General features: G+C 44.8%; 1 protein-coding gene across 4 annotated transcripts in view; it reads right to left on the bottom strand.

The window, feature by feature from the left end:
- Window positions 1-24,368, bottom strand: part of DPF3 (double PHD fingers 3) — a 256,781-nt gene that overhangs the window by 39,373 nt on the left and 193,040 nt on the right. For 2 of the 4 annotated variants that reach the window (XM_049612521.1, XM_049612522.1), the window contains exon 8: window positions 17,625-17,753. In XM_049612521.1, coding sequence (XP_049468478.1) covers window positions 17,625-17,753 — 129 coding nt within the window. Of the gene's footprint in view, window positions 1-3,461; window positions 5,276-13,334; window positions 14,723-17,624; window positions 17,754-24,368 lie in introns of those variants that run through there. The other 2 variants (XR_007453668.1, XR_007453669.1) reach the window with 2 other exon arrangements.

Raw genomic sequence — 24,368 nt, 5'->3', positions numbered from 1 at the left:
CACAGGAGCCATTTGCATGGACTCAACTATTTTAAAGTTGGTCTTTTTTCATATTTAAGTTGGTAGAGATGAATGATGTTAGTCATTATGCCTCCAAGAGTCACCATTATGTATGGCTACCATGTCGACTGGCTGGATTATTTATAGGTACTTTCGGTAAGCACTGTACTATTGTAGTTTGGACCTGGCACCCAAACGAGAAAACCTAATAGCTTTCTAACACCTTGTGGTGGAATTTTTTGGATCAAAACACTTATCCATGTAGGCCTCAATATGGCTTTCATTACTAACCATGAAATGTACTTCTTGCCCTTCACCTGGTGATGTGAAATTCTTCTCTTAGTCCTGCCACTTATAAAGGTCTTAAGTATCACTACCAGCACTCCCCACTGTAACAGTATAATACTCTGTATTTCTAATTCAGGATCAGCGAACTCTGGCCCCTGGGCCAAATCTGGCCAGCTAGCTGCCTATTTCTGTAAATAAAGTTTTATAGGAATATGATCATGCCCACTCATTTATATATTGTCTGTGGCTACTTTCATGCTACAACCCCAGAGCTGAATAGTCGCAACGGATGTCTGGCCTGCAAAGCCTGAAATATTTACTATCTGGACCTTTACAGGAAAAGTTTACAGAGTCCCCATTATAAGACAGAAGGAAAACAAATTGCTTATTCAGAATAGCCTTCTCCTCACCTGAACCAAAGAAAATAAAGCAAGAAAACAACCCTGACCCAAAAGACTACCTTTTACATGTACTTTGCATGAATTCTGTGCAGATGCATCTAAGATGTGAAATACTTAAGACAAATTTAAATAACAAAGATTCTGGAGTGACATATATATCTTCATATAAAATATAAAATTTTATATATAAAATATAATATAAATATGCATATCCCTCCAGAATTTTTATTTAGATTTATTTTAAGTATTTTACATCTTCTAATCTTCTGTGCATCTCATTTCAGAGAACACTTTGTAACATATATATTTATTTATATACTTTTTAAATATACATACATATATACTTTTTTTAATCAAAGGAATTTCTAAATTTGCTCTTTGGGGAAGACAATAAAACTTGAATTGAGTTCTTGTCACATGGAATAATTTAGAAATCTTAGAAAAGACAAGACGGGTAAAAGGAATGTGATATAATAGATGACTGGTCAGCAATAAGAACAAAGTACAAGAAAAATAGAGAACAAAAAAACCATAACTTTAAACTGTATAGCCCCGCCCAGGGTTTTAGAGAGATGCTCTTTCATTTACGTGCAGAGGGAAGGGGACTGGATGGGGGAACGTCTTGTACTAAACTGCATCCTGAATCCCTAATGTGCTCAATAACGACCTAGCTCCATCCAGAGACCAACCCAGGGACCCATCCCCAGCACATAACAATTCTAAGTCAGATTACCATTAGACACATCCATGGAGGAAGTGAAGGAATTTGGTCAAGGCATTTCATCCTTCAACCTTACCCAGACTGGAGCCCTTAGGGAAGGCTGTCCCAAAGTCGTCAAAGGGTATCTGGCACACACTCACATTTAGTTTTGTCCACACAAAATTGATTTTCAGTGTTTTCAATTTATGACCAACATTTTGGGGAGATCTCACCAAAATTTTTGAAGTTTTGGTCCGTCTTGAAAAACCTGGGCACCTGAGAACCCTACGCCCTCAAGCAGCACCGCCTGAGCTGGTAGTGGCTGTCCCACTCAGAGCACAGATGCTGTCTGGCTCTATACACTTCCTACGACTCCCTGGTGTCTCCCTGTGTCCCAAGGCTGAGCATCAAGGGCTGCCTCCTCCCCCTGGCACTGTTAATCGTCACTCATTAAAGATACCTGCTCCGTAGGCATCTCAAGTTTGACGCCAGAGCTAACCTTTTATATGAACTGATATGTTTCCAAACGGATGAGGAAAGTGATTTTTCTCTTTGTCATTCTTTGGTTCACATGTATATTTTTCCCCTCCCTCTTGATCAGTGACCATCTAAAGACATCAAGCACATGCATGCTTTGCCAACAATTCACTGTCATTTGAAAAAGGCAGTCCCTTCCCTCATGAGCTACCAGTAAAGACATTTGATTCTGCTGGGTCTCCTCCATCCCTTAGTTAATTTATACTGATACTACATCCGTATGCTAGACAACTTATCCCTACAAGCAGCCAAAAGACAATACCTACAAAGAGGTAGGTATGTCATAAGGTAAGACACAGCTTACGGAGAGAATGTTTGCCCATCAGAATCAAGGCACCCTTTTGGAGGGCGTAAATTAGAAGGGAGATTTCGGGTGCAATCATTTCCCTCCTGAGAAGATATTTAATCCCCTTGGTGACCTCTGAATTGGATCCAGTGTCTCAAATTTAAGTCACTTCAGGAAGTGGGTGATACTTAATAAATGTGCAAAACTTCCTATTTACACCAAGTGTCTATCAACAGATGCATGGATAAACAAAATGTGGTATGTGCACACCAGGGAATATCACTCAGCCTTCAAAAGGAATGAAATTCTGACACCTGCTACAATAGAGACACACCTTGAAGACAGTATGCAGAGAGAAATAAGGCAGTCACAAAAGGACAAACACTATAAGATTCCACTCATCTGAGGTATCGCCAGTAGCCAAATTCATAAAGACAAAGTAGAATAGTGGTTGCCCGGGGCTAAGAGGAGGAGAGCATGAGGAGTTCTCTTTAATGGCGACAGAGTTTCAACAGGAGATGAAAAAGTTCTGGAGCGGATGGAGGTGGGCTGTGCAACAATGTGAATGCACTCAATGCCACTGCCAGCTAAAATGGTAAATTTTATGTAATGCATATTTTACCACAACAAAAAGAAAACAAAAGCTTAAGGAGGGTATATTGGCGGAGGGTGGGGGGGACGGTTGCTTTTTACTGTTAGGGAAACTTATAAGTCCGTAATAAATATCACAGTGTGACAACGCTCAGAGGGCAAGACATGGCCTGAAAGGCCAGTCTGGTTCCACCTGACCTAGGGCACCCATATGAGAACAGTATTCACTTCCATACACAAGAAGAAACCTATCAGAGGGTCTGGTTTATAGCCGTACCAACTGGCCACTTGGGGACGCTATACTAAGAGCACCTTTCACGCAATGGAAATATTAACCCCCAGATTTTTCCAAACACACACTAAATCTCACATTCTTATGCCAACCTATTCTTGGCATAGAGATAATGGCAACATTGGACAGGCATATCAAGTCTATACACATAAACAGGCTCTCCATGGAGAGGGTGACAATGGCTGCAGTGATGGTGGGTGGGCGACAGCAACTATGGACTCAGAGAGCAGATACCGGCACCAACGCTGGGCACCGTTCGCTAAATAAAACAGAAAAGGTCCAACACACCTTGAACGTGCAAGTGGGCAGAATCCTTTCAAGACGGTATGAAAGTCAAACTCAAGTAGGATGAGGTTGGTAAAGTAAAATTTACAGAGATGCTATGGGAGCATTGGAAACAGACTTTTATTTAACAGAAACTTACACAAATTTGATACAAACCCTACATTATGCAAAGCTTTATCACAATTCTACACATTGTAACTTGTGGGAGTTGGTTGGAGAGTGGGTTATTATTATAATTATTAGCATTTTGAAAAGGGACCCTTTCTATCAGAAAACGTCACAGAAAAGGGCTACAAAATGATACAAAGACACTCTTGGTGATCTCCCGCCCTCCACCCCAGGACTGGCCTTGAATGAGAAAGCTGAAAGGGCTAGCAGGAGGTCTGTGCCCATCCAGTCTCCCCTTTCAAAGGCAAAAGAGAGATTCTCAGGCTAAGAACCATTTCGGTAACACTGGCACTCAAGGACTCTTGCTGATGAGAACATCCAGCGTTAGATTATGCATTCATTATTGGGACTCTGCTTACAAGTGGGGGACACTCAAGAGCATGGACACGGAGAAGACCTGGAATAGAATCGAGTGGCCCTGCCGATCAACCGAGCTCCTTCGCCAGGCCACAGACACCGTGTTGAATTACATAGGCCAGCACGTTCACTTCTACCCACACGACCATAAAAGGACATGTTAGAACACGTGTCTTTCTCCTTTACCCCCACGAGCAGCTGAATTTGAGGTTTCCATCATTCAGGTTGGCCTTCCTTGCCCTTGGGGACACTCTAGAACCTTAGGCCACCCCAAAGCCTGCTCAGTAGAAGTCTCCTCTGGAAGTTGTTAGGTGACCAAATTAGTATCATCTCAGCTGATGCTTATTTTGTTGTCTTTTTTTTTTTTCCTCTTTCTTCGCTGCATTATTTTAAACAAAGCTGTCTGTGTTTGAAAATGTTGAACTCGCAGAGATACAGTTAGTCACTAGATGGAATTCTTTTCTGAACTAGGCCTCGTCAGACATGACAACCAGGAGTCGAGCTGTTTCTTGACATCCAGATGAATGGGGTTTGCCTATGGGGGGAGGGAGGGAGTTTTCTGGGGAGTAGGGAGAGACTGCTGATAGCCTTTGTGGCTAATTTATTTCTGTCACGTCTTAACACATAACCATGTAACATCACCAATGCCTCCAACAGAATTTTGAAGAAGAAAAAACCAATCACTCCTCACTTACCACATCCAACTGGCAGAAATAAAAATACCTAAAGCACATACATGAATGGCTTTTTTAAAAGCCCGAGAGAGCAGAGTTGATCTTTATTTTCTCATTAAAAATGTGGGGTCTTTTTCCTTAGCGTTAATATGAAGTCTTTATTTAACATTAAGTAACTCTTTTGATTTCGTGTCTTCACAAAATTGCTTTTAACTTTTGAAGTAGAAGGTACTTTAAACAAAAATACTGTGCCAGGCCGGCACTTTTTTCTTTTAAATATTGAAATAAATAAAATAGTTAACTCTTTTTTTTTTTCCGTCAGTTTGTTCATGTTCAGTTATTTCTATGGTAGAGCACTTCCAGTCTGACCTGGGTACTTTCTCAGAGACACTTAAAGAAAATGCAATGAAGGATTTTAAAAAGGAAAAAAAAAAATATCTTCTTATTGCACACACTTAGGCCACTCCCAAGACTTCTCTGAGCTGAGCTGAGCTGAGCTGAGTTGCGCTGGAGGCTTTTCCACAATCCAGGCTCCTGTGTTGGCTGAAACACACGCGCAGGAGGGGGCCGGGCAAGGGAAGAGGAAGAGGAGGAGGAGGACAAGGAGGAGGAGGCGCAAATCAACGTGGCTCCTTTTCACCTTCTTCAGAAATGGCTTGCTTGAAGGATGCCGGAGTCCCCAGGTCATAGAGTTGACTGCAGAGGGAAAGGCAACGAAAGATAAAACAAAAAACAACAGCACAGGACAACTACCTAAAAAAAGGAAAGATTAAAATGAAGGGGGTGGTGGAAATGAAATGAACTGAACAGAAAAACAAAAGAAGAAAGAAAGAGAACATACTACCTATGGCCATGCTAATGAGACCATGGCTATGTGCAAGGAGAATCTGGCTCGTGTCTCCTGTGCCCTAAGCATCAGCAGCACGAGATCAGCCAGAAATAGGGCAGGTCAGCTGCACTTGGGCAACCAACTGACACAAGAAACAGAGGGGACACAGCTGGATTTTCAAATCCTAGGTGGTGTAGTGGACAAAACCGGATGCTGGCAAAATCTATCATTTTTTTCTCCTCTACTTGGAAGCTGAATCTTTTCACTGTTAAAATGCCCCAGAAGGACCATTACGATGCAATTTGTCTGCCTGTCACCTAAGTGGAAATGAGTTGTTCTATGGTGTAGGACGAGTGGCAATTACAAAAACCCCAACCGATGCCCCATTTGGTCTCAGGCCCAAAGGACACTGCTTCACGCACACACCCTCACCTCCAACCCCAAGTGATTCCAGGGTGTCAGAATTACTCAGGGAGAGAACCAAGCCAAAAGATCCATTCCAGTCCTCAACTAGCCCAGTGATCCCAACTGTCAGCCTTGGAACCTGGTGGCAGTTCAATCCTGGTGGGTCCTTTAGCCAGGATGAGTACCAACCAGGAATGGATTTGGCTTCTAGCTGAAATGAAATCTGCTAAGTTATTTTAGGCTTTGGAATGGAGTAGTCTGCACAAAGGAGGAAGCAATAAAACCAAGTATTATCACATTTCACCCCAGAAGCAGTCCCTGAAGGCAGAGATGCGTGCCCCTAAACAGTGCCCATGTCACATTGGGCTGGGTGGCAAGGGAGAGAGGAAAGGAAGGAGGGGCCCAACTGGAAAAACGGCCAAGGCAGCAGGGAACAAACATCAAAACCAAATGAGTGGCTCAGCCTCCTCCAAGGCTCCATCCCCCATCTTTCTTTGTAGTACCTAAGGCCTTACTCACTGGTCAGGGGCACAGGACTGGTATAGAAGCACTTCCAAAACTGAGACTATCTGTATACTTATGTTTTCAAGGGGTGGCTGAGAAGAGCCTCATTTCTACCCACCACCAAGCCCTCCCCTGACCTCTTCTCCTATTTCCTTCCCCTCCATCCCATCCCATGCCCTTCCACTGTCTCACCTCTCAGATGTGCTTTCTTGGTGTCCTTTCCCAGACCCAGTCCTCATCACTAGTGCTCATCTCTTCGCTGTCCCACCTGCCTCTAGCCCCTTCGCTCCTCTGATAAAATTAGTTGGCCTTCAGAGCCCCCACAGATGCCTGCCAAGTGTATTCTTGTTGGGCACCCAAATTTTCACTCCCTGCCAGGAGTGTTTCTGTCCCTCTCCCAGTGCCCCCGACCCCTCCAGTCAGATATCACCTACCACTCTTCTACTGAGTCTGTCTCATAATCATACCTTCATGACCCTCCAGTTTCCTTAAATTTTCATCCTTGGCCCCCCAAAACACACACACACACACACACACACACACACACACACACACACTTTTCTTCTTTTGTTCCATTTAAGCCACCTGGAAAATAGCTGGTTGGTTCCCAACTTTGTGCTCCTAACATCCATTTTCTCCTTCATTTCCTCTGGCTGGGCCAACTGCAGGCCATTGAAAATGTCCCGCTGCACCTCAATCCCCTTCAAGGAGGCTACTTTTCCATCCCTCCACATGTCCTCAACTTCCCACCCCACCGACTCTGGTCCTCACACCCTCATTCTTCCTCCTAACCCCCCATCGCTCCTTTACTGGCTCCTGGATCTCTTCTACCCCCTCTGACTTGACCAATGGATGCTGTGTCCAGATAGGACCTCTCTAACATTTCTGTCCACAGTATTTATTGAGCATCCCCTATGTATGGAATGAGACACTAAATCCTTCCACTAATCAGCTCAGAAGCATTGTTCAGTGCTCAGTTTATTTCAACAAATAATTATGGCACAATGGTGTCAGGCACTGTCTGAGGGACATGAATGACATCATCTTTGCCCTCAAGGAACACATCATCTGTTTGATGAGAAAGACTACAAACAGTCATGTTATAATAAGCGCTAAACTAGTAGCATGAACAAAATACTACAGAACGATACTGAAGCATATGTTCGCATTATGATTTTCGCCATCTTACATGGTTTGGGTGGCGACCCCCAGCTTTGCCTTTTGTTCAGCTCCAGCTCCATTCTCTCTGACAACAGACATTCTTGCCAACACAGTAAATAGCACTAGCCAATCTGGAGCTCTTAGTTGATCTGGATGACTTCGTCCAAGAAAATCTCCCTGACCACGGTGGTCCCCAGCAAAAATAATTACATATCACCCCATGATGCTCTTATACATTTTTAACTACTTGTAAATATCTAGTCTGCCCAACTAGATTGCCAAAAATCCAGCGGACACCAATTCCATTGGCCCCATGTTTAATTTCACCCTATCCTTCACAGGGCTGAACAGTCGTATGCGTACTGATGCTATTCGGTCTCTGGTTGTTAAATAAACAAAGGTATATATGAAAGAAAGTATTCGCATCCCAAGTGCACAAACATGGTATCCTGAACCTGAGCTGAAAGGACAAAGGTCTGAATCACCAATAGTGGGAGACATCAATCGTATACCCCCTGATAGGAGGCCCTGAGAAGGATGCAACATCATTTCTGTGGCACTCTCACCCGAATTCAGAACCTGACTGTTAACTCTTAGAAAACAGTACACAAACCTGAAGTGAAGGGCTTCTATAAATTGATTACCCAGTAGTCTTCAAAAAGCATCAAGGTATGAAAGATAAGGAAAGACTATGGAACTAATGACTACAGGTTAAAGGGCGTTAAGAGGACATGACAACTAAATACGACGTGTGATCCTAGATGCATCCTGGACTAGAAAGAAGACATCGGTGTAACTACTGGAAGAATCTGTATAAGGCCTGTAGATTGTGAGGCATTGCATCAACGTTAATTTCCTGATCGTGATCATGGTACTGAGATTATCTGAAGAATCTAAGTACAGAGTACATAGAAATTCTTTGTATCATTTGTGTGAGTTTCTCTGTAAAATCTGAGATTATTTCAAAATTAAAAAATGTTTAAGTCTTACTCATTGGTTGAGGGTCAGTATTGAGATACTTTGTAAACCTAACTGCCAAAGCTTTTTAGCTAATAACTCAGTTCTGACGGGGACCTTCCATCATTCTCAGCTGTTTTGTAAATCAATCAAGCAGAATGGTTTTTCCTGTACTGTTATTTTGAGAAAATGGTCAGAAATCACTTTTATTAAGCACCACAGTACCATATAATTCAATTCTTTAGTGTTAGAGGCACTCAGGCATGTGAAGTGCTCATTCCCTCCACCTCATCACTTCCACCCTCACCCCCACCCTGATGTCACCATCAAAACATTGACCACGTAAGAAACTCAACCTTAGTTCCTTGGGAAAGTTCGTAAAGACTTCAATACTGCTGCTTTTCAGCAGGGTTCTGATGTGATCATAGGTTGGGTTTTGTTTTATTTTATTTTTACAGCATCGAATACCTCCTTTCAACCCAATAAGGTCTTGAATGAAAAGACCTCAAAAGCCCTTGACTCCTTTTACTCAAGAAATCTTCAAACTATGATCAACGGAGAAGTCAGTGTAGACTGTGGAAAGATTATCAGGAGACTCAAACACCGTTTCCTGAGCCTGGAACTTCAGACAGTCACCTAACGTGATCAGTCTGTTTCCTCATCAGTAAAATGGGAATGAATGACATCTATCCTACCCCACAGGATTGCTTTAAGAATCATCATGAGATAATATTGGTTATATATTATGATAGGGTAAAAAAAAAATCCATGTGCTTAGGATAGAGAAATTGATGCAGAGATTCATGGCAACAAACTCACACAGGGACTGAGTCCAGAACCCAGAACTTTTTATTTCTACTCTAGGTTTCTACTCACTAGATCAAAAATGCCTCCCTCCGAAAGTATACAACACAATTAACTTCACTTCCAAAGGCTAAACCACATCTCCTGTGGAAAAATTCCTAATATATGAGCCTGTTCAAACTTTAAGTACAAGTTCAAGATCATATTCATCAGATGTAACAGGAGGCATATTGGGATAATATTAATTAATTTTATTCCACCATGAAGTGAGTACCTCCAAACAGCTTTTAGTTCTCTCCCCGAGTAATGATCTTGTGTTCCCTCAAGTGCTATATAAAGGCAATCGCAGGCTGCAGCCCATTAGGTGCAGAGAGGGATGCACAGTAAGCAGGAAGGTTTAAAGGGGTACAATTGATGTGAACATCATATTTTTATTAAATCCTTCTCTCTAAAATACCAGTAGCAAATTTCATTACTGACTTTAAAGTACCTTTAAAAAATTAAATGCATATTTCTCACTCCCTGGGTTACAGAATACAGAACCCAATTTCTACAGTCTCAGTAACAGAAATAAAGGATTAGATTGTTCTAGGCGGGAAAAAACATCAGACAGACAGCAAGAGTCATCACTTTTACATCAACAGTTCTCCCCAGGGGATTTGAAGGTTGTAACAAATTTAGAAAGTTCTATATCTTTGGTTCTCCTATCTTTGGGTTAAGACTAAAAAAATTAGGTGACACTTCTGAAGCATTCTGGGTGGTGCTTTCCTGAGCTGAGGACAAAGGAAACTAGTCAGATCGTTTTCATCTTGATGACTAATTTTTTTTTTATATGGAACTTGAGCAGTGCTACTCATTTAACAAAAGCAACAACAAAACAATAGATGTGTTCACTGCTCACACAGCTCTTGCAACTCCTGAGGTCACACACACACACACACACACACACACACACACACGGGGGACTTCATTCCTAATAGGCATCAAGAGGGAATGTCTAGAAATGATGGTTTTGAAGATGAGTTCTCTGTGACATTCTGCACAGAATTTTAACTGGAATTGTACTTTGGGTGGTCTAATTGTCTACTCTTCAGGCTTGAAATTGCTTTCAATAAGGTTATCTTTTAAAACTGTATTCATTACAAATGTCCCTTTCTTTGGTTGGACCTGAGAAAAAGTGAGGGATATCTATCTATCTATCTATCTATCCATCAGCCATCCATCTATCTATATCTTCCCCTCTTTGAGGAAGTATTCGTTGGAAAAGGAGTATTAGTTGAAAGGAGAGCCAATTAAACCATAATCAAAGGAGGCATTATAGTTCCAGAAAAAGCTCAAGGAAAAGTATTACAAGCAACTGTAGGAGCTATTGGATCAGGCTCTAAAGGAAAGGGTTGAGAGATTCACCCAGTTAGCATAAAAGTTGGAAATAAACTTCTTCTCCCAGAATACAAAAGCACCAGAGTAGCTCTAGATGAGAAGGATTATTTTTTATTTAGAGACAGTGGATGACATTGTTGGAAAGTATGCAGATTGAAATAAATAACTACTTAAACGGCATCACGTGAAGCTGCCCATTCCACTGAAGTTCTGAAAGCTTTCATGATGTCCGTGTCTCTATTTTAAAATAAACTAATGAGGGCACCTCGGTGGCTCAGTCGGTTGAGCGTCTGACTTCGGTTCAGGTCATGATCTCGCGGCTCGTGAGTTCGAGCCCCACGTGGGGCTCTGTGCTGACAGCTCAGAGCCTGGAGTCTGCTTCGGATTCTGTGTCCCTCTCTCTCTCTGCCCCTCCCTCGCTCATGCTCTGTCTCTCTCTCTCTCCCAAGAATAAGTAAAACATTTAAAAAAAATTTAATAAAAAATAAAATAACGATATTCAAACTTCAAAAATTATAAATAAAAAAATATTAACCTATCTATATTCCTATATTGCATACATAGGAACGTGCAAGTGGCAGCACAGAACAAGGGTAAAGGAATACAGGTCCTGGAGTCAGGTTGCCAGGGATCGAAATCTGGCTCCTTATTATCTGTGAGGGCTTAGGTACATTTCTTAACCTTATTACTAAGCCTCAGTTTCCATATCTGTAAACTGGGGATAAGACAAGCACCTACTTCATGGAGTAATCATGAGGATTAAATGAACTATCCTAAAGAAAACACTCAGAAAATGCCTGATACATAAATATTGGCCATCATTATGTAGAGAAAAGGGGATAAAGTATAACATCAACCATCAAGGCATTTGAAAACCCATGACAGCCAGCTCCCCGCCTCCTGTGCCTCCTCTGAGTTTCCTTCCTTCACCTTAAGACATTTGTCTTCAAAGGCACGTTCATGCCACTCTCTCAAACCTCACTCAACCTCTCTGGATTGATCTTTCTCAACTGAAAAGTGGAAAACTTGAACTGGATCATCTTCAAAGTACCCTCCAGTTCCTTTTTGTTTTTTTAAAGGATGTAAATTCTGAGTCTGTTAGAAGATACTATAAGCAAGGTGAGACAAGGAGCTCAGGCAATGCTATGACACATTACTACGCTTGGCTGGCCACACCAAATGAGAAAGATGAGGACATCTACTACCCCCAAAAGGAGAAACTGAAGCCCAAGCTCTGCTAGTAAAATTAAAATAGATAAGCAATAGCCATCCTTGGATAAATCTTTCCGTGGGAGTTTGCCTCGTGTAGACAGTTCATTTTGGTTCTCCTTCCGAGCCCCAAGCTAGAACTCCGAAACTTAGGTGGCTTTTTGTAATTTAAATTTAGTCGATTTTTTTTTAACTCCAGTTCAAAGGCAAGCTGTCATTGAAAATTTTAGGACTACAAACAACTATACGGATTTCAAATGATAGTATAGATCGGTTGGACATATTTTTATTAACTTGGAAGCTCACACTTCATCAATGAGAGCAAGTTACAATGCTATGAATCCAACAGCTAAGTCAAAGTAACAGAACAGATGACAAGGAGGAGAATGACAGGAAGAGCAGGCTGCATCCTCAGCAGAAACCAACTGGAACCAACTACATGGGCTTTTTCACACACGTGAGCATGCAGGAATGTTACAGCACAGGAGGTTTCTTCCGTATTTGCTAGGAACAGGGCCACACGCAGATGAGGCAGAACGCCCCCAAAGTGGGTGAGGTTGTTCTGTCCTCTCACAACTGAGAGCAAATGCCCAGGTCAGCTCTTACACATTTCAAGCAGGAGAAAAGTAGGAGTCCCTTCTGTCTCAGGCTACCAGGGAAGCACAAAGAGTCCATTTGTGGGTTTCTTTGCTTAGTCTTTGCTTTTGTTCGGTTGGTTTGTTATTTTAATGAGAGGTCTAATTCGGGAAGATTTGCAAAGCCTGGATTGTCAGAGCAGATCTTCCCAAACCCTCACAAGCAGCCTGTTGCCTGGGCAGCTACTTGGATCTCCCGACCCAAGCCAAATGGCAGTGCCCATGTCTCTGGACCTGTGCTCCCATGGAGGCTGGAGACCCTGACCACACTGATCCGAAGAAGTTCAGAATCTTCAGCTCAGCTCGGCTGAGTATTTTCCTAATCAGAGATCCTCTTTAATTTGGACTCATCCCCTTGGCTGTAAAATGGGAACGTGGAGCAAGGAATACCACCCCGGACGTGCAGACCCCGTATGGCCGTACTCGCTTCATTCCACCCGAGTACAGCAGCCAGCTCCGACCTCCGCTCCCTGGACTCCACCTGCCAGGTGCAGCCAAAGGAGGCAGACTTAGCCAAGCACTTCCCCCAGCCATGTTCTCTGATGGCTGAAGCCAGAAGCCAGGAGCCCACCATTCTCCGTACAGGGCCCATCCCATAGTCCAAGCAAGCCTCAGTTCCCACACGAGGCCCGGGCCCACGTGGGTAAGCATGCACACGCAGAAAGCAGAGGGCCAGGCGGAGGACACGCCGGTAGCCACACCCACGCTAACATGGCGGTGGGAACCCAGAAAAACAAAAGACAAGCCGGGGGGAGGAAAAGGAAAGAAAGAAGGAAAAAAAAAACAACGATCAAACAAAAAACAAACAAACAAAAAAAAACCAACTATGATGGTTTTGCCCTCACTGTAAGACAGGCCAGCTAAGACATACCTTTTGACTAGGACTGCACAGCTGTTCGTTCTTGGGACTGCCGACAAGGTGGATGGTCTTCTCCATCGCCCCAGGGACCTTGAGCAAGTGTTGCTTTGGTTTATTTCAGGAGGTGCTATTGGAAACATAAAACAAAGTGCCTGGAGGGCACTATAAAAAAAAATAGAAGAAGAGACACGGGAGACTTGATCATCCAACGGGAATTTATGTTTGTAAACAGGGGCCAAGGGGAGAGGGAAATATACTGTGAGGTATCATTCTTTCTTCCATGAGCGCGGCCTCGGGTTGCTTTGTCACCGCTGAGTCCATGACTTTCTGTTTATATTCCATTCCTGCATTTGGAAATTGCTCTTCGCCAGGAGGAAAGTGAGGAAAAACCCAGCAACAACACCACAGCGGCTATGCTGGCGGAGGGGAGGAGCCCAGGAGGCGCTGGAGGGAGGCCACACGCGGAGGCCCAGACTTCCCAGGAGCTGCTGACATTTTCTCGCAAGCAGGGAGGAAGATGGAAAGGTCAGGGAGCAGAAATGGGGAGGGGGTCTGCCGTAGGGAGCCACACACTCCGTGGGGTACAGAAAGTGCCATCATCTGCAGGCGAGGAAATCCTCCTGACTAGGTGTCCTTGAATCAACCCCTCCCCCAGCGGCTCTCTCCCAAGCAGGATATCACTTCAATTGCTTTGATTTCCCTTCGCTCGCTCTCTCTCTCTCTCTCTCAAAAAAAGGTCCATTTCTAATAATAGCTAGAATACATAAATAATAATTTTTAATGTTATTCGTTCTTTGTTTCCAAACCCAATGTTCCTCCTCTCTTCATTTTGCCAATAAATGGGAAAACTGAGGAAATCGACTCTGCTCGTGTCAGAAAGATCCCCTCCCCCACAAAGAGAGACAATCCACCTAACTTCCCATTTCTATGGAAAATAAACAGTACTTCATGATGCCATCTCTCTGAAGGACTGTTATCCTGCTCTTTTGTTCTGCTTTGTTTCAGTAGTTTGTGCTTCGGTTGTACATACCCAGAACAGAGGGGAAGGGGGAAAGGATGCGAGGAAGAAGACAGGAGAAAGCAAGGATGGAGGGAAAACCTAAAGTTGACTTTCATTGAAAAAAAATATATATCAGACCCAGAATAACGACCAAAGTCAGAGGGTGGCGGCTAGTCGCCCAGAGAGTCTGGTCCGTGGGTTTAGCAACTGCCCTTTTTATCTGCTGTGGGTGAACCCCGGCCACTGCGGCGTCCTCGGCAGGAGCGAGGCTCTTCCAAATCGTCCTCATCAAAGCCGTGGAAAGTTGACGTGTCACTTTCTGATGTGGAACCGAATAAGTCCTCCGTGGTGCGTGCTGCGGCCGCTGCCTCCTCCTTCCTGCCTTCTCCTCCCAAATGAGCTGACATGTATGATGAATATATCAGCACATGGGTTAAGCAACAGACAGCATCATTAATACTCTTATTACATTCTTACAATGTTACTCTTAATAGCAAGATCATAAACCATTTCACACCAGAAGGGATCAGCTGGGTGTATCACCTGGTGATAGGGATTTAGGGTAACGGGACAAAGCCAGCGTTTCCAGGGAAAAGGATTCCTCCCCCTCCCAGAAAAGCATCATCTCTACCAGAATATATACGTCCACAGCTCTGACAGCGACAGATTCAACCGTGGTCTTTCTTTCTCCTCTTCCGTATGCACACATATGCATGCACGCTCGCTCAACCCCGCCCCAGACAATGAGTTTCCTTGGTGGTTTTTAAGCCTGGTTGGTATTTCTTTGGTGTTTTCGGTTGGTGTTTCTCTTTGAACATTGTGTGTCCTTCACTTTGACAGTCAGCTTTACAAAGGTATTACTGTCAGATAACCCATTCGAGGTGGTTAAGCCTCCATCCGTTTTATTTTTATTTTTACCCGCTTCTAATCCCATTGTTTCCGCACCCTTTCAATTCTGCCCTTACACCATGTAGTTCATTTGCACTGAAATCACGAAGAAGTTTGGAAAGTCTGATAAGTGGTAGGTAATAAGAAAGTCTCTCATTTTCTTTAACGACTGGAGGAAATTTCTGTGATCTGCACCTGCATCCGTGAGCATGCACATATACAGCTGTGTGCACACACGTGCACGCGTGCGGGTAAACACACATACTCCAGCCGCTAAACATGCCCAGGTCTTAGTTACTCCAGAAAGTCCAGAGTTGTCAAATCTGCCTCAGAGCACTAAAAAAGCAGGAAATAGGGGTTTATAAAGCCTAATAAAATACAGTATCCTGAAATCTATAAAACTCAGGTTTAAACTTATTCCCATTGTAAATGGGCCCCAGGACTGCCCCCAAATGAGGTCACGATGTTTCACTGATGGTGTCAATTTCAGGAATCTCACTTTCTCCCCAGGAAACAGAGGTAGTGGAGTAGATGGGAAGGGAAAGAGTTTTTCTGAGCTTCATAGTCTTCCTTGGAAGGACTCCAAGGAGGCCCTAGAGAAGTATTCGCCCACCTGCCTTAACAAGCGTATCTCATGGGCTAACGCCACCTGTTTACTCCCAAGGTATTGACTATTTCAGGAACATCAGAGTCAGACCTTGACTAAATCATCCACCAAAATTGGCAAATGCAATGAGAACACCTAGGCTGGTACCAAATGGCCCCCTGAGTCACAGAGCAGACAGATCCTGGGAAGAAAAAGCTGAATAAAGGCTGTGAGGAGAGAGGCTTTGGACAGACCATACCGGCTGCCCACTTTTGGTCCCCCACGGATCAGATTCAAGTACCCCATCTTTTGTAGGAAAGGAACGGGGAAAATTATAGTAGTTTGCAGTGAGAATTCTGAAGCCTCCCTCTCTAATGCACCCCAAACGCGTAACAGTCCGTCACATTCTGCCTATCACTCCGCCAGGTGACTTTGCTCCTGGCAATAGAGAGTCTGCCTGATCATTTGCTTTTAAAAAACACTGAATTGCATTTCACTTGTTGCGTTTTCTTTAAGTATTTCTAAAACTATTCGTTTTCTTTTGAGTATTTAAAACCCGGAGTCCAGTGTCATAACAGCCCTCTCTTCTAAGCTGGCAACGGTAGAGTAAAAAGTTCAACATTAGGTATTAGGTTTGGAAAACAAATGAACACAGACAGGCCACCCTGTCGGGTCCTTAAGAGTTCCATGAGGGTATGTGCAATGGAAACCATGGTCCTTTTTCAATTACTGATTTGCTACTCAAGTCAGTCTGGATCCCTAAACAACCCAAAACCCAAATATAAAAGGTTTGCAAGCAAGCAAGGGAAGAACTGAGTTGTTGTAGTAAACCCAGGTGTGGTCATCTCAGTACTTCCCTTGGGACTCGGAGCAGGAAGGACCCTGGGGAGAAATATGGAAAGGAGCAATGACTTCTCACTGCTAGCACGAACCACCCAACTGAACTATATTTCGCCTACTAGTCAGCAATGGACCAGACTAACGATGAATCTGAGATCTTTTCTCCTCCCTGCCTTGTGCTTTGGCTCAGCTGGGACATAAAACAATATGAAAAATAGGTAGCACCAACCAATCATGACCAGCTAAAAATAATGGTTTGGTTAGAGTTGAAAAACACAACAACTTGAACAAAACTTGAAGACCTGAACTCATGTTGAGAATGAAAGGATAAGACCATTGTCTTTTTTGGTCATTTTAGTCTTTGGAGAGGTTAAAGATGAAAATTTCAAAACACGCCAAATCGATTCCAGATTAGCCCTGAGAATACCTGTCCTTTTGCTCCCTTGATCTATCAGGGTCTCTTTTGTCTATTTTATATGAGAAAATGGGATGAGTGGCCAATGGAGGTGGTATTTACGCAGCTGCCCATGAGCCCAGGGGTCTCAGACTCCCGCAATTCAAGATGTGGCTGCTCTCCCTATAGTCATGCTTCCACACTCTTCCAGTTCGCCCCAGGCATTTCCACAGAACAAACACATCTTTTCGTTACGTGCGCATCATCCGATACAAGGAGGCATGTGGCCAGTGCCTCTGGGTCTTTCCCGGACACTACCTCCCTGCTGTCCACAACACACACAAAGAAACAGCCACCTCGTGGAAAGGCCAGACACAAGCCAAAAACTCCTTTCCCTTTTTGCTACATCTCAGGGCATCATTTTGGTTCTTAAAACTCAAAGAAGAAAAATATGAAAATGACCTGAAAACTCCTCTCCACTCAAAATCACCACCGTCACTTCTCCACGCGAGCCTTCAACTCCCACACAAGACAGCAGAGGGGTGCAAGTGATCCTGGTCTATGGGCACAGATGCAGGTAGGGGCCACACTCACCAGAGCGTCCACAGTCCGCACAGGACACCAGCTCCTCAGGCCGCCCGCTCTTCTTGTTCATGTTAGAGCCCCCCAAGCAGAAGTCACAGTAGTTGTTGGGAATGACTGTCCCATCCGGTCCTTTCTGGGCTATAGAAACATTAAAAAAAAAAAAAATCCGATTTTTGACTGCCATGAGCTTCTACTGGCCCCTCTTCTCCCATGGCGTGATAGAATCTGCTCCGGAAAGAATATCAAGTCTAGGATATGAGGCCTTGTTACAACGAAGCAATTAAATTGGGCGAGGTTTTCTTTTTGATCCTCTTCAGTTCAACAGTTCTAATACCTTGCAAGCCATCCAGAGTTTAGTTTGATTTTTGCAATATTTGCAAAACCCATCTCTGCGTTTTTACAGAAACTACCCTTGCCTCTCTGATGGCATTCCCTGGATGAGCAGAGCATCTAGAAGGCCTACTAGCCAAGTAAACTTCTCTCATCACTGAACAATCAGCCCTCAGGGCTTAGGCTCAAACAGCAGGTAGCAACCATAAACATTGGTGGGATGGGAGGGAGAGAATGGCCAATGCCTAGGCCTTGCCCTTGGGAAAGATGCTCTTATTCAGGAGATATTCCTTCTGTCCCTGAAAAGAAAAAACAAAGAAGGAAATCTCCTTCCAGGAAGGACATTGAGGATGCTTCTGGGCACTCTGATGAACATCTTGGCAGGTACACAAGGGTCCACTCTTATTCGGCCTCATCTCCCTAAAGTCCAGACTCATTGGCATGGAGAAAACTCAGGACTAGTTCATCATCAGACTTCAAGCACCTAGAAACAGAACTGGACACTTAGCCTCGCCTCATGCCAAAGATAGGTTGAATGGTGAGTTAGTGAGCGCGTCTTGAGGCTTAAGATCTTCATAAGCCACCCCTGCTGAAGGTCCTCATTCAAAGGCAAAGAAAATCTTGGGACATGATCTTAAAAACAAAGCTTGCGAGAACGGCACCTATTGTCAAGCACTGAAATCATTCTCAGTTCCTAGGAGCTGGCTGAAAAGGCTTGGACAGGTTTCTTTGCATGGAGAGAAATGCCTCCATTCTCCTGCTTTTCGATCCTCGTTGTGGAGATTTTTTTTGTCACGTTAACACTCCCTGTTTGCAACTAAGAAGAAAAGTCTGTCTGTTTATGGGATCAGCCTAAACCACAGGGGTATCTTCTTCCTCACTAAACCCAATGTCTGCTGCTATCTTTCATTATTTACTGGCTAACATTAATCAGGGTCCCGTAGGGTACAAATCTGTAAAAGGAAGCAGATATGTGAGCAGAAATACCATCCAGACAGTAAGTGATAAACGGATTCACCCACTTTAATATGATTCCCTCTGGCCTTCGCTTCCTCCATGCCTCTGCTTTGCCTCCAGGAATAGAAAAACTTACCTGGGAAGGCAGAAGACAAAAGCTTGCAGAATTACATTATAGAGAGTTAATCCATTTATCAGTTGCTATTTGGATTGTTTAATCAGTTTCTAAGTCATTGATTTTCATCTTTAGGGAGGCAGCCAGTTCTCTGCAAAAACGTGTTGGCTGTTGGGGACAGACAGAGGAGCTGGCCACCCCCGTGGCCTGTTGAGTGTCTTCATCAAGGACTGTGTCTTAAAGACATGACATGTCACACAGAACGGTTTTGCAAATAATCTCCAAAAATCTCGCAAAAATGTTACTCTAAAAGTTTCATTGTCCAAGTCCAGAAAGAAGCTCCTTTCTTCTTTCTCTCTTATTTGCTATCTTCACCATGTTTTGAACTCCCTTAAGAAAATCCAAGCATGTCTATGAAGCAAAGAAACTCAGGGTTTTCCCATTATAGACTATCCTAAAAATCAATCCAAAAGTGAACAGGAAGAAGTGGGGTATATGAAATTAAGGGGCTGAGTGTAAACCAAAGCTAACTTTCGTGATTGATATGAACTAGAAACAAAATGTGGCCATGCCAGTCATAACTCAGGTAGCTTCCCGCATGAAAAGCGGGATCAAAGAATTCCACGGAGATCATCCCACTAAAAGTCTCAGGAACCACATCCTCACCGTCTGTCTCTCCTGTACTCTCAAGGACTTTCTGTTATGTCAGATTTTCTCTCTTTTCACAAAATCTTAAAGCAACCGAAGAATCTGGTTTTCTCCAACACACTGTATGCCTTGCGATTTATGAGGAGGAAGTAGAATATAGACTATAAGAACTCCCAGGTAATTCTTTACAATCTTCATCACCAACAGACCATTGGATGCCCTCACCGAATCAGGAACTCTAATACTGCAAGAATTAAAAATTCAGAAATGATCTAGTGGAGCAAAGCAGGTAGTGATAGAGAAATTGGTCCTGTGTAAAAAAGCCAAAGGAACAGCATTTAATTTATCTAATGAAGAGAAGTTTCTGAGAAGACTGGATCAGAGCAGGATCCCCACATACATTTGTGTTGGTTGCTGGCCATACAGAGTGCCTGGTCAAGGGGGTGAAGAAGGTGCTAAGACCCCAGTTGTAGGCCCTGCTGTGTGTAGCTGTGACATGTCAGGGCTCGGGGGGAGGGGAAAGGTATCATTTTAGTCTAGCATTGACCCAGTATACAAAGTGACAGTGAATATTAGGCTTCATTTTCGGCAAAATCCTACTCTCTTCTCATAATAGTGAATTCAGAACTTCCTTTCATCTTGGTATAATGGTGTGGGATAGACTAATCAATAGCTTTTGCCTCTGGTCCTCTTATACTTTTTGGTATTTAGAATTGGTTTCAGGGTGATTTTTCCCATAAAGTTCTCCCAACTCCCCAGCCAAAATGGCCAGTCGGGCCTTGGGAGGGCACTCTGTTGACATCACTTTTATGACCCTTCTCTTGTTTATACACATGTACTCTGGCCTCATCGACCTGTACTAAACGATCTACTCCTCCAGGTCGGGCACCATGTCTAACTCATCACCGGAACACCTACATGGCCTGCGTGCAGGAAATGGTTAACCACAATGTGTAGGATGAATGGCTTAGAAAAGGATGGCAGAGATGTGAGTAGACAGCCCAGTGACACCCCTGGGACATCCTCCTAGTGGGGACAGAGCACTGTGTTTGCTCGCCCTGTGGCAGAGTTATCTGTCGCTCGGAATATCATTCACTACATAGTTTATTTCCCAAATCCTCAGAGAGAAGTGCTGGTCCATGTCTAGATGGATTGGTCAGTCATCTGGCCTGGCAACACATCTAGCTCCCAGAGTAAACCAGAGTGGGTGGCTGAGGGCCCTGGGTTGCTGGAAGAATAACACTGTAGCCCTACTATGGTAGGAGAAACAGCATCCTGTTCACAAACATGCAAAAAAAGTAGAAGACTGTGATTCATTGTCTCTTGAGAAGGGGACACCCGGTTGCTACCCACTCAGGCTCCCTCTTGTTCAATGGCTTCTTGAAAAGAAAAAGAAGCAGACATGTACTACGCTTCAAAACTGTGACAGATCTTATGCTGGATGCTTTACATACATTGTTTCATTGATTCTCACAAAAACTTTGTGAAGTGGAGATTATTCGACAGATGAGGTAACTGGGACTCAGAGAGATTAAGGGGCTGGCTTCAGGCCCGTTCCAAAGTGCAGGAGGGGAGATTCACCCCTGAACTGTCTATGTCCCCAGAGACTCTCTGCCTCCTGGAAAGTCCAGAGGCAAACACTTCCTGGCCATACCTCGCATATAAAATACTTCATAAATCTCTTTCGAGTCAACTTGATTCACCCATATGTCAATTAGGAATCCCAAAGGGACCAAAATTATTGAGATCGGCCTGATAAAAGCAGAAATTCCCTTTGAACTTAAATTTGATGTCCCTACCACCGTAATCCACGCTGGGTGATCCTGTTTATTGTCACATACTCTGTGAAAACACTTCTCCAGAGAATTCCAGAAGCTCTGGAAGGAATTTTTTCAAGTCAAGCTTACACCACAGCTATACTGGCCTATGGCCTGACCCAGCCATGAGCAATTTCCTGGTACCGTGTATGAGATCATTATAAAAAGGATTTTACTATAAATAGGAAGCTCACCCAGACCTGGTGAGAGGGATTTAAATAGAGATTCTGCTTCTGCCTCTGGGAAATCGAGTCCCACTTTATAGAATAAGACAACAGGAGGGCAAAGACCCGAGTGGTATCTCGATGGCAACGTCCGTAAAGATGGATTTGGTTTTTCATTGATTAATGTTCATGGGCTGAGATCATATAAGAGATACGAGGGAGCTGCCAAGAAAATAAAGTGAGCCCGAAGAGTTTAGGAATTTACCTGGGGGAGATAACTCTAAAAATCTCAAAGGGGGAAAAAAATGGAAATCAAGAACAAAGTTCACGAAAATACACACACACACACACACACACACACACACACACACACAACAGAAGATGGGAGGGAGCATTCCAATCAAACCAAAAGAAAAGAAAAGCCAAGCCCCAAATAGTCTCCCCGCCACGCCCGGTAAAGGGTGAGCAGTCATTCTGGAAAGGTCTCAGTGTACACTACGGGATTTTTTTTTCACTCTGATCAGGCCACGTGTCTGTGGCAAACAAGGCCCCGAATCTTCCCTAAAACTCCCACCCACACAGGGCTGTCTTCGCCCCTTTCGGTCTGATTTCTGCTCTGACGTGCCTGCCCCTCATGAAAAGAAAGAGCGGCGGGGACGGCCTGGCCACCAGCAACATCCCCTCAGCTGGTTCTACCAAGACCAAAGCTGTGTCCCAAATGTCCTAGGGAAATAGGAAGCAAGCCAGGAGTTGAGGCTCCTCTGTGGCACATCCACAAAAGCGTGACTTCACATCCTGAGCAGAAGCTCAGCCGGCCTGCCAGGGCCTGGTGTGCACACGCACGCGGCCGTGCTCTGTGCCCACGACCCAGCTGCAGCCCAGGGACCATGTCTTCCAGGGCCTGCTAGTTGGGTGTGTGGCCCTTGGGGAGCCTGAGGGGCAGCGAGAAGAGCCCTCCAGGAGGAGCTGTGCCTCGCCCCTCTCACTTGCTCCCCCACCGCCCTCCACGGCTGACAGTTCCCATCCCTCCGCAGGGCTGACCTGTTTCCATGGCAACCGGAATCCTGGGCTCTGGCAGCCTCTGGTCTTGCCACCTGTTATTACTTCATCTCTCAAGTGTAAAACATCCTAGCCGGTGCCACTTGGCTGTGCAGAGCGCATCTTCAGAGGACGGAGTAAAGAAAAGGGGAGAGGAAAGAGGGAGAGCGGAAAGGCAGCCCCAGGCTGGCCACACAGGACACACGGGACAGGCCGGGCCAGGGGAGGAAGGGAAGGCGAGGAGGGAGGGTGTAAGCCAACGTGCCTTCCCTTCAGAATCAGCGAGCAGGCCTCAGCTGGAGGCCACCGCCACATCCTGCTACCTTGTACCCAGCCTTTAATGAGGGCCGTGGGAGGGGCAGGGAGCGGGTGGCCGCTGGGGCAGCTGCACAGAGATCTGCGCGGGCCCACACAGAGCAGAGCAAGGAGAGGGTTAAAGTAGCAAGATAAAGACTGTGGGGAAGGCTGGACCAGAGGGCAAACAGAGTCTCAAAGCCTGGATAAATGGTCTTAATTCTCATGCTCTTGCTCACCCTACTCCTTACGTGTTTACTCATATAAATTATCCCCAAGGCCTGACACCTTTTTTCACTGCTTCCCGAGAACTGATGAAAAAATAAATCCTACAGATCCAAGGAATAAAAATGTTGGGATTCCATTCAGGCCGGTTCTTCTTGGCTACAAACAGCAACTCGGGCCCCACCCCAGGGCTCCAGAAGGAAGAAGAACGATGCCTTCCTCCCTGAACGTCGAAAGGCAAGGGGCCTGGGGGAGCCTGGCAGCGAAACAGACTCCGGGGTCCACTCCCCACACGCCCGTTAGGCCACTAGAGTCCTCAACCGCAGAGAACTCGCTCTCCCTCACGGGCCATTTTGCCACCTCGCACCGAGGACAAAGTGAATGTACGGTAAGGATTAAGGAGACAGTGCTGCTAATGCAGAGTGATTCCAGGCACTGAGATTAGTCCACCGGGAGAAACGAAGGCCAAGGGCTGATTCAGTGTGTCTCCACGTTTATGGACGGGCCTCAATCGCCACAGTCCATGTTGTTCAGGGCAACACGAGGAAGAATGAGCTGAAATGGCAGTGCGTGCCGCAAGAAAGCTGGAAGCGAGGCCAGTTGAACAAAGGCGCAGTAGAGGCCTCCGCCCGCGGGAAGATTTCCCCGGGCCAGGGGTTGAGTGCATGCCCTTCTAGAGGCAAGAGAATATACTAGCTGGCATTGTAAGGCCCCTTTTCGGCCTATGATTTGATGATTATGAGAGAGTGAAGGAAGGATCCGAAAAGTGAGGTGTTGCAAACCAGGGGAGCTCAGCATCTCATCATGTGCTCTGCTTGTGGCCATGTCTCTCTCCCTGTTCATCGTGAGCTCCCTGAGCGGGGTCTTTAATCGCGGAATCCCCAGCACCCAGCACGGCGACTGACCCAGCACTGGCAACAAATACTTAACGAAAGGGATAGACGATCTTCACAGAGGCTTTTTGGACACAGAAAAAACTCAGGCAGAGGGGAGGCAAAGACTAGGAGTGGAGTGGATGTCAAGTGTCCCCTGAGGACCAAGTGACCATTCTAAGGCACTGCCCGTGTCAGTCCTGTTCATAACGGGGACAGAAAGAGGGAGCAGTAGAAGTAACAGGCAGGCCCATCAGAGAGTATAAAGCTGTGATGGGAGAAAGCCACTGGAC

Source organism: Panthera uncia (assembly GCF_023721935.1).
Source record: "Panthera uncia isolate 11264 chromosome B3 unlocalized genomic scaffold, Puncia_PCG_1.0 HiC_scaffold_1, whole genome shotgun sequence".
Classification (NCBI taxonomy): Eukaryota; Metazoa; Chordata; class Mammalia; order Carnivora; family Felidae; genus Panthera; species Panthera uncia.
This window is presented reverse-complemented; position numbering and strand designations above follow the sequence as displayed.